At 60.2% G+C, this 10,911-nt stretch overlaps 1 protein-coding gene across 3 annotated transcripts in view; it reads right to left on the bottom strand.

Moving 5' to 3' along the window:
- Arhgef16 (Rho guanine nucleotide exchange factor 16) overlaps window positions 1-8,476 on the bottom strand; it is a 17,882-nt gene extending 9,406 nt beyond the window's left edge. For 2 of the 3 annotated variants that reach the window (XM_004639605.2, XM_023699535.1), the window contains exons 1-2: window positions 8,385-8,476; window positions 180-790 (exon numbers count right to left, since the gene is read on the bottom strand). In XM_004639605.2, coding sequence (XP_004639662.1) covers window positions 180-764 — 585 coding nt within the window. In that variant the 5' untranslated portion in view covers window positions 765-790; window positions 8,385-8,476. Of the gene's footprint in view, window positions 1-179; window positions 791-3,671; window positions 3,776-8,384 lie in introns of those variants that run through there. The other variant, XM_023699534.1, reaches the window with a different exon arrangement.
- Between the last annotated feature and the right edge of the window lie 2,435 nt (window positions 8,477-10,911).

The following is a 10,911-nucleotide window of genomic DNA, read 5'->3' as shown; positions in this document are numbered from 1 at the left end:
GGGATGCCCACACCCCCACCTAGGGCTTGGGCTACACTAGAATAAACCGCCAGTGCCCTGCGCATGGCCAGGCTTGCCCACAGCAGCAGAAGGTGGGAAGGGGAGCGGGTCAGACCCCTCCCCACCCATGAGTGGAGACTGAGGCCGGCCTGGAGCCGCTGTCCGGATGAAGCCCCTACCTTGTTTTTGGCTGGACACTGGGTTGCAGGCTGGCTGGGCTCCTCAGCCAGAGTCTGGAGTTTGGGGCTCAGCTGGCTGCAATCCCCCTTGCTGCTCAGAGACCCCAGGCCCTTTATGGCTGCCCGGTAAGACTGGTTCCGCCGGTTCCGACTCAGTGGCTCCCCTGAGCCCAGGTCCATGTCCATGTCATCCAAGGAGAAGCTGGGGGCCGAGAGGAGCTGGGGGTCCCGCCGTGCAGCCTCCTTGCTGAGCACGGCCGCCCCGAAGCTCTGGTGGCGGGCGGGGGTCTTGGCCTTGCTGGCCACGGCCAGGCTCCGGGGGATGAGCTGCTGAGTGCCCACCTTGAGGGCCGCGGGGCTCTGCGTGCTCAGGACGACGGCCCGCGGCTCCCTGTCCTCCGTGGGCAACTGCACGGGCGCCGGCGACTCTGGCTCAAAGGCAGCATTGGTCTTGGAATGCAGGGAGCCCCGGATGATGGGGAGCTTGGATTTGGGGTTACCATTGGCATCCAGCTGCAGCTCCGCATGGAAGCGGTATTCCAGCAGCCTCTCCTCCAAGGAGCTGTCGGAGTGCCGCTGGGACATGCTGTAGTGCCAGCGGCTGCAGGCGCCTGGGGGCAGGGAAGGACAGAGGTGGGCAGGGGCACACGAGGGCCTCCCTCCAGGGCCCCAGGCCTGCAGCCCCTGTGCCTGAGCATCTGCCATGGCACAGACAGAGCCCTGCAGAGACCCCAGGATATGGCGCACACAACCCTGGTCACCAGGAGCCCTCAGGGACAACCAGGGAGGGCCTGGCACCTGACTGCAATTCATCCCAGCCAGGACGGGGTCAGATGCTGGTTTCTGAGCTCAGAGGGGTCAGATGGGTGCAGCCAGGGGTTGGGCTGGACCTCAGAGGTCACCCGGCTTCCCCCGAAGCAGTGCCCAGCAGGAGCAGGTAGTGCCATTTGGGTGCCAGGGCCCCAGGGTCCTGCAGACTAGGACCGGAATCCTGGTTCTGTCCCTCACTGCTGCCTAGATGCCTGGAGGCCACAAGGCCTCCTAGAACTACTTCCTTGTGGCCCCCATGGGGATACTATGCCGTCCTAGGGACCTTCCCAGAGGTTGGCGTCAGAGGACACAGCAGTGCCCCCAGCCCCACCTCACTCAACAGACCCCTGAGCCTCCACTCCCGGGAGGCTCAGGCTGTGAGGAAGCTGGGGGTGGGGGGGGGGGGGGGGGGACACAGCACAGGGAGGCACAGAGCCAGACCTGCGCCCAGGCATGTCTGACTTGGCCTTCCCCCGTGGCTATGCTGGTGGGCCGGGAAACTTCCCCCAGGGCTTTCACTTCCCGCATTTCTGACTTGGAATACGGCTGCCCATCCCTCATCAGGAGCTCAAAGGGCACCAGTCCAAGCCAGGCCCCCAGCCGCTGTGAGGGGTGCTGGGGACAGAGGTGTTGGCTGAGTTCTGACCCTAAGTTGCAGCCCCAGGATGCCTTCCCTGGTGCAGGGTCCGAGCTCCACACCTGTCACTGCTGCCCTGGCCCCTGCCTGATCTGTGGCAGCTGGCATCCTTTGTCCACCGTGCTATGGCCCTCCAGTGACAGTGCCAGCTCCTCCTTTCAGCACAAAGCTTCAGTCCCCTAGGGTCAGTGCGGTCCCAACACTGGCTTTGGCTGGGGAGAGACAAGGTGGGGGTGGTACCTGTGTCCCTCCAGCCAGCCCCTGTGGGCTCAACACGCGTTGCAGCATGGCACCTTGCTGCCACATGACTGCGAAGCGCATGTGCCGAGGAAGCTGGGGACGTGACAGTGCACATCGGCCAGGGCAGGGGCCTTGCATACCCTGGGCAAGCCAGGCCACATCTAAGCTCCTGAACACAAGCTTCAAGCCACCGACTGGTCACTCTAAGGTCTGTCCCCACAGCTCTCACTGCGTCCCTCTGATGCTCAGGGTCTCCCACAATTTCCAGGGACCTGGAAACCAGACCTTCTCAATGAGCAAGGGACGCCTGCTATCTCAGTTCCCAGAGCAGTAAACCAGACACAGGAAAGCACCAGCTTCCTCCAGGGGGCGCTACGAGGAGCCCACAAGGCCCCACAGGGAAGGCATTTGCAGCTGGGGTTGTGGGCAGCCAGAGGCCCCGCTGAGTCCCAGACCAGCTCTGTCCGTGGCACTGGACTGAGGAGACCTCAGGGGCTCGAAGGGGTCCATGAAGAAAAGTGATTTCTTGCCTTATTTTAAACTCATGGATCTCAGACCAAAAAGCTACAGCTCTTGTTGCATAGGTCCTGCTTTATCTTGGTCTTAACCATCCAGTAGAAAAGTATGAAGACGAAATACAGGAAGTAAAGCCATGCTGTTATGTTGAGCTGTGAGGGACTCAGGTCAATAATTTCTGCCATTGCCAGTTAAACAGAAGACCAATGCTATTATGGGCTACTGGACTCTTTTAGAATATTTTGCTGAGTTTACACACCTATAATATTCAATAACGGAACTTAGAAAAAATGGGGTATACAGATGAATGTCCATTTTGTATCTGTGTATTCAAAGTGGTTAGGATAGATATATAGTTACATTCTCTTAATGAATAGAATGATTTGTTCTAATGGTGTTTGTAAATAGGATCACAAGTCCGCATCTTGTACAGCAATTAACCACTAAGTAGAATATATGCAGTGTATTATTTGTTGAAACTGTACTTCCGATTTGATTTGAAACTGTCTCATTGCTGTTTATCAATAAAACTTTGAAAAAAAAAAACAAACCACACATGGAGACCCCTCTGCAGCCCAGACCTCAAATAGGAAATGACAAGAAGCTCGGGGCAGGGACCCATGGCTCCGTGCTGGGCTCAGCAGCGGGACGCCACGTTCCTGGTCCTTTTTCCTGGGGACCTGGAAAGGATTTCACTCACGCCTCCCTCTGCCATGCCTGAGTCCAAAAATTAAATATTTAACCCCAGACCAAAGAAGCCAAATGCAGAATGTCTACTTAACACAATTCTAAATTAAACTACAAACCCCAATAGACCCCAGCTGAGGAAGCCACTGAACAGGAGACACATGAGACTGACACCAAGCAGGGGCCCGCAGTCCACGTAACCATTCGTACAAGCACAGGGGACACGGGGGCAGACCCGAGCCCAGGCTGACCACCTGATCACAAATGATAACCGTGCTAACAACAGCATCGTACTGCGTGCGGACCTGACCCTGGGGGTCTCCTCAGGCCACCGAACAGCGCCACACCGGAGCAACTTCACCCCAAAAGGCAAGAAATCACCACTCTGCTCCCGGAAGGAAAAGCCAGAAGCCCTACACACACATCTGCTTAGGAAAAGAATCAAGTCAGAAGAGGCACTTAAAAATTAATCTCTGGTCTGATTTGAACTCAAAAACACAGCAAACTCCACAGCCATCAGTTTCAATCCTAACGTGGCTCCAAAAAGCTCCCAGGATCCCAAGGCAAAAGCGACCGCTTGGGCCCTGGAGACCCCCACTTACTGTGCAGCCACCAGGTGGGCTCGTCCAGGCCTGGAGCCTGCGTCTGCCCAGCAATGCTTGGGGAGCGGGCGACTCTGGCCACCACACTTCTCCGGGACAGGAGATCCCTGCTAAAACCATCCTGGGAAAGGAAGGAAAGCTCCCAGCAGGGGGAGGGGCAGCCCGGCCTGCGCCCCCAGGGGGAGGCACATTCCTCAGGACACATTCCTGAGGACATTCCCAATCACAGGCAGCCACGCCAGGCCTCCTCCAGGACTATCTGTCTGTGACAGTGATGTTGGCCAGGCGTGGGCTGCCCGAGGTCACACACCCTCCTTACCTTGTCTGCTGCTTACCCAGGCCTGGAAAGAAATCCAATGACTTAGATTCAGGCTGTGAGCACCCCCGGGTGGGGCAGGGACACTGCGCCCCGAGCAGCACTTTCAGCCTGTTTACCCTGGGGCATGCTGCGTGGTTCCATGGGGCCCACGCAGACCTGCACCCCGCCTCCCACAAGCCACGTCTGACAGCTTTCTCTGAGTCAGTGTCCCAGACCCGGCTGGCACAGGTGGCCACAGTGGGCAGCGACGTCTCTAACAGGGGCAAAGTCCTGAAGGTCCCCAAAGAGGGACCTGTCGGGTGAGCCAGCGGCCTGTAATCATCGCTGGGCGAGACATCTCTAGCCAGTCTCTAGCCAACCACACCCCCAGGCTTGGGCCACCTGCTTGGGACCTGGGGCCTCAGAAGAGCAGTGCCTGGGGCTGTGGGCACCCTGCAGGTCTGGGCCGTGGCCACTACACACACTGCTATGCCCATGTTTTGCCATTAGAGACCTCTGGGCACACGTGTGCTTGCAAGCCCCAAACAGCACCTAAGAGGCCTAGACTGCCTCTCAGGTGTCCCCGGAGGCGCTGCTGAAGGGCCCCGCTACCTCCCCAGAAGCACTCGGCCCACACCACACGGGAGACCAGGAGCCAGGCCTGCCCTGTTAATGATTTCCTCTCCTGCTTATTTCCCTAGTGCCAATGTCTCTGCCTGCGCTTGGTTCCAGAGTGCAGCGCGCACTTCCGGGAGGGCTGGCGGGGCTGGGTCCAGGGACCCTGGCACCACACCTCACCAACTTCCAGGGCTGGATGCTCAGCCAGCCCAGCGCAGCCCCAGCCCAGCAGCGCTGAGGCGCATCCCCGGTGCCGTCCCCAGAAGCAGCCAGGGTGGGCGGCAGATTTTTCCAAGGCCTGAATGTTTTCCCCACTTCTCCCTTGCCCGGCCCCCAGCCTGAGTGCACACTGCCGGAGGAGCCTTTCTCCCAGACTCCCGAAGCAGCGTCTCCTGTCTTCTGTGCTGGTTGGCACCTGACCCCTCAACTCCTCTCCTGGGTTGTGCCAGCCCTGAGCAAGGCCCGGGGCTGCTCCCACGTATGAGCTACGTGCCTGGGAGGGCTTCCCCTGCCCGCTGGGTCTCCAGGCAGCCCATGGCTGAGCTCTTGCTGGATAATTTCCGCCATTCTGCCCTCTCTGGGGGAAATCAACTTTGTGCCCATCAGTGAGTGTGGAAACCTCTGGCTTTTTCTCCTAATTTCTTACCTTTCCACCCCTCCTCTTTCCATCCCTCTGCTGTCCCTTTGGGAGAGTCCCTCCCCTTCACCTTCCAGTCTCTTCTCCACCTTTCCTTGTTGCTCTCTTGCGCCCTCCTGTTACTCCTGCTCACAACACCTTGTTCTTGTTCTTGTTTTATGGATACATCATCTTCCTTAGCTCAGGGGACAAGGACGCTCTTTTCCCATAAACACGCTTCTGGCTAGCTGCTGCGATGGGCTCCCACACACGTGCGCTCCCCCTCTGCCTCAGCCCCCCTGGAGTCTGCTCAGATGTCTGCCTTGGTATCGGCTTCTGTCTAGGGAGGAGGCCTGAATGGGTGGGTGGTCGGGAGGCCCACGCAGGTCCACAGCCCCTCCGCCAGGCCTCGGACAATAGGCTTATCACCGGGACGTGGGAGGGGCAGCGCTGAGAGTGGACTCTCCCTGCTGCTGCCCTCCAGGCAGAGGCAGCCACAGCTTCCTCATCGGGTGACTACCTGAGAGGGGCCGGAGCCTCCTCAGCCACACAGGCCACAGAGCAGATCTACCCAACACAGGCAGCCCGGGCTTGCTGTGCAGGAAGCTCCTGCGAAGACGCACGAGGAGGAGAGAATTTCAGGATGGCTGGACGCGGTCAGCGTCTCTGTCTCCCGACAAGTGAATGAGCCATTGTGGCATGGAGACAGTTCCTATCCATGTCCCTGCAAACTGGTGCTCATATTCTTGGCTGACACCTGCATTGTGTGGGTTCTGCCTCCCTCTCACCCTGCCTCTGTCCCAAGAGGATGCAGTCCATGCATGGGGCCAGGGCCACCCTGCCTCTGCTCTGTGAAGCTTTGTGGTGACCCCTGCTTAGGGCAGCCCGGAAAGGTCCCCCACATGGGGCCCTTGGAGCGCACAGCACTTGCTTTTCTCTTTGTCCCTATATAGCTCCCAGTGGGACAAGAGTGGGCAGCAGGGAGGGGAGGGGCTCGCCAAGGACCCACCATGGGGTTCCGGAACCAGTGGGGCTGGGGGCTGCCTGCTCTAGTCCTCCGGCTCTGAGTTCTTTCCCCAAGGTCAGCTTCAGGGGGCCCCACAGAGCCTGAGCTCCTGGCCTGTGGTCACAGCTGCCCCCAGGACCCCTGCACTGGCGGCTCATCAGCCCTCTGCTGGGGAACCATGAGCAGCTCCCACACGGCCATCCTTGGGCCCCTGGGTCCCCTGGTTCCCACCTTCACTGGCAGGAACAGCACTGTCCATCTAACCTTGCACAACCCACAACGATGCCTTTGTACGCAGGTAATCCTGCCCGGCTGCACTTGGGACTTGAAGCCCCGTGCAATCTGGGGACAGAATGTGGCTCTGTGAGTCCCATGCTATGCAGCCCCATCTGCAAGGTGTGCAGGGCTTCTGCTCGGGGCTGCCATCCGAGGGCAGACTGGAGACGTCAGTGTCACCCGTCCCGCCATCACATGGCTCCAGCTGCTAAACCTCCACCCCAAACAGGATGGCACCATGATGAACGTGCTGGAACACACACACACACACACACACACACACACACCCTGGCCAAGGAAGGAAGGCCTGCCTGGCTCATAGGGTCGCCCTGCCCCCTCAGAAGCAGTGGGGAGCCCCTGGGTGCCAGCCTTCCCCTCACACTCACACGTAGCCTGCTCAGCCTGCAGCACCCACTGTTGTCCCCATTGCTGCCTGTAAGTCCAGATGCCCCCGACCCAGGTCCCATCCCAGCTCAGCTGGCACCGGGATCCCCAAAGGAGCACCTGACAGGGAAGCGGAGCCGACTGCCACCTGGACAGGGCACACGACTCCCGCTGCCCTGCCCACACGCGCCCTCAGTGTCTCCCAGTTCTGGGAGAGCGAGGGTCAGCCCTTCCTCTCTGCCAGGTGAGGGAGTAGGCCCATCCGGCTGCAGCCAGCGAGAGCCAGGTGGGGAGCCAGGCCCATCCTGACTCAGGTGATAGTCTTCAACCCAGTGACAGGGCCGCAGGGTTTGTGGGCCCATCCTCAGATGCTGCAATGGGCGATCACCTGAGTACCAAGCTACCATGGGCCACACACAAACACACACACAAGCCGCCAAGACTGACCCAGAAACTGAAACCAAAGCCCCAGATGGGCAGCCAAGCTGGAACCAGACCAGCAGCCTGCTGTCCCAGGACATTTGAACTCGGCCTCCACAGGGGCAGCGAGCTGCACTGCGGGGACCCCTGCCAGGGGCACCACCTCTGGGCCTCAGCTTCCCCGGGTGGGGTGGAGCCAGGACGTGGGGGCTGAGGCGGGCATCATGGGAACAGGCACTGTTCTGCAGCCTGTGCTCAGCTGCACCACAGCCGGTGGGAACAATCCTGTCACTCACTTCACAGAGGAGCCGCAGAGGCCTGAGGTGCGGGGAGTGTGTCTTAGCTCTCCCAGGGGCAGCCCTGGAACAGGAGCTGACACAGGCCTCAGGGCAGACGACTGGGACCTGTGCCAGGCGGGGACCCTCCCACTGGCCCCCAAAGTGACCATGGGCAGCACAGGACCCGTAGCCCGGCCTAGCTGGTGCAGACACCACTGTAGGACTCAGGGGTGCCAGGGCTCTAGGTGGGGTGTAGAGGCCTCAAGAACGAGCCCAGCTCCTGGGCTCCAAGTCCACACACCCAAACTCAAAAGAAATCCCTGCTCCACTTTTACTGTTGGGGAAACCAAGGCAGGACAGGAAAGACAATCTGCTGGCTCCGTACAGCTCTGGGGAGTTTCCTGTCCCTCTTCAGAGGAGGTGAGGCTGACCTGGGGTGTGTGGGAGGCTGTGGGTGAACCCTAGGCAGCCCTGCCCTGCCAGACCTCCTTCCCAGGAGCCCTCGCGCTCCCGTGCTCCTACGGGGGCGAAGGTGTAGGCGAAGCCTGGGGCTCGCAGCTGAGAGGCCGTGGTCGGGGAACACAGGGTCGGGGGACACTAAGGCCCAGGTGACCAGGTCAGGTCCCCTCCCCCGCCGCAGCCCAACCCCCGCCTGCAGGCCCCGCCCCCGCGGCCGGGCAACAGCGGGAACAAGCTGGGGAAGACCCTGGGGTGGGGGCAAGCCGGAGGAGCGAGGGGGCGGCGCCAGGGTCGCTGCGTGTCCCTGAATGTCCTCGCGGCGGTTTCCCCTCAGGCCTCACCTGTGTATCCGGCTCACCTGCGCAGCCGAGGAGCAGCGCCCTCCAACCTGCTGCAACCCAGCTCCGCTTGGCCGGGGTGCCTTCCCCACTTCCTGGGCGTGGCGGAGGCGTGGCCAGGTGGGCTTGTGGGCGGGGCTACGGGGCAAGTAGGTCCAGGTGGGCGGGGTAGCGCTGCGGGGCCAGGTGTGCTCCAGCCGGAAGGCCCTGCCTGGGCCTCAGGGTGAGGGGTGGACGGGGTGGGGCGTGCTCACTTATTTGACACTGCCTGCTGGCTAGCCCTACTCGCGTAGGCCGGCCTTCGCCCACGTGACTGCGCCCCTCCTCCTGCGGCTCCAGCTCTCTCTGGTCGCTGCAGGCCACCTCCTCCAAGAAGCCTTCCCGGAAGGCGCCAGGTCCCAGGGAATTGGTTGTAGGAAGAGTCTGCCTTTGGATTATCTCGGACTTTTTCGCCTGTTGCGCAGCCCTGACCAGTAGCGCACAGCATCCAAGCGCTTCCAGGGGACTGAGTCGCCGCCACGCCCGTGTCACGGGTGACCAAGGCCTGGCAAGGAGGGCCTTGCCTGGCGCACGCCTTCCTTGCTGCTGCGCTCTGGGTCAGGTGTGCAGGCACCACGTTGTGCAGGCAGGGTCTTGGTAGGGCTGCGTGGGCTCCCGGGGTGCTAAGAGGGCCCGGGGCCTGAGCGTGGGCAGGACCCGGTGCAGGGTGCGGCAGAGGCGGGCCGTGTGTGGAGCCCAGGGACCGAGGAGGCGAGGCCGGAGGGGAGTGCCAGGCCCAGGCGAGGTGGGAAGCTGGCTGTGGGGGTCAGCTGGGGCATCCGTCTTCATCCCGAGACAGCAGCGAGGACCGGGCACAGGTATCAGGACTGCCACCTGGGAGAGCTGGGCCGACGCCCGAGACAGACACCCTGGTCCGGCGCAGCTGAGAGAGCTCCCTGCCTCTCTTTCTGCTTTAGTCTGCAGCTGCACACCCCAAATCCAACCACCAGCTGTGCAGTTGTACCCCTGCAGTCCTTCTGAGCCCCTGCCAGGCCCTCTTGTGCTCTCTCCCTGCCTGGCCTCCACCCCAGCATGGAGGGCCGAGTGCCCATGGGTGCAGCTGCCACCTGGGGGCGGGGAGGAGGAGCTCAGAACTGGCCCCTGGTGCCCGAGGGAGGCTCTGGGGCTAACCACCTGGGGAGAGAGGGGGCAGCTCCCGGGAAAGACAAGTAGTTACTGCCCCCGGCGGCCGTGATGGGAACTGCACCCGGGGTGCGTGGGAGACGCCTCACCTTGACCCACAACAGGGAAAAAACCAGGCGGCTCTGCAGGATGCGGTTCTCATCTCCCCGGCCTTTCTCCCAACCCCTCAGAGCCTGCCGGATCGCCACAGGTTGGTCCCTGTCCTAGAGACACCTAAGCGGGCTCTGCCTCCAGTCTGAGCAGAGCCAAGCAGGGGAGATGGCAGGAGGGCAGAACCTCCCCGGGGAGCCTCAGGGCTTGTCCAAGGCCAGCACCCCCCAGAAAGAGGGTGGCAGGGCGACTTCAGGGGGCCAGCGAGGGACTCTGGTGACTGCATCGCTGCCGGCCCATAGGACTGCTGCGTCCTTAACCCCCTAAAGAAATCAGGCTTGGCAGCCAAGGTGACACAGCGTTGCTAGTGAACTATCGCGCCAAGAAAGGTGAAATAAAGACGTTTTAAGGCCAGGGTGCAAATATTTGGGCTAAAAGAAAATGATAGCAGATGCCAACTCGGTCTGCATGCGGAGGAGGAGCCCACTGGAAGTCGCCAGTGTGTGGGTATCGGGGAGAGACTTTTCTCTTTCTTTGAAAGATATTATTATTAGTTAGTTAGTTAGTTTTTGCAGAACTGGGGATTGAACTCAGGCCCTTGCGTTTGCCAGGGAAGCGCTTATTCTACCGAGCCATCTCCCCGGCCCTGAAAGATATTATTTAAGGGCTGGCCAAATCGCTCAGCAGATTGAAGCTCCTGCAAGCGGGCATAGGGGCCAGGGGCTCCATCCCCTGGGCCTGCCTTGCCGGCCCACCCCCGGGGCACACTGAGATGGCAACTGCGACTGGACATGGCGTGGTGAGCCTGTAATCCCAGCTTTTGGGAGGCTGTAAACAGGAAGATCACTATGAGTCCAATCTAGTAGTGAGACCCTGAACACCCTGTAGAGCCTTCCCTAAAAAATACCAAAAAAACAAAAAGAGAAAGATATTATTTAAAGCAAAATATAAAAGGAAAAGCTGGGCATGGTGTTGCGTATGCCTGTAATCCCAGCTCTTGGGAGACTGAGCATAGGCAGATCACTACAAGTCTGGTCTACGTAGTAAGACCCTGTAGACCCTGTAATAAACCAAAGGGGGGAAAAAAGGAAAATGCATTACAATAAAAGCACAAAGGACAGGCAGAGACAATAGAAATGTCATTATTAAGTTCATGTAGTTCACATCCAATGGTGTGACATCACTTACCGGTAAACAGATAAGGGAAAATATGAAAGCACTAGAGCAGGCCCTGGAAATTAAGACGGAGTCAGCTAAAAGCCAAGAGGAAAGATA

This window comes from Octodon degus, unplaced genomic scaffold, assembly GCF_000260255.1.
Source record: "Octodon degus isolate 3935 unplaced genomic scaffold, OctDeg1.0 scaffold00113, whole genome shotgun sequence".
Lineage (NCBI taxonomy): Eukaryota > Metazoa > Chordata > Mammalia > Rodentia > Octodontidae > Octodon > Octodon degus.
Note: the sequence above shows the minus strand (reverse complement) of the source record. Positions and strands in the feature narration are given on the sequence as shown.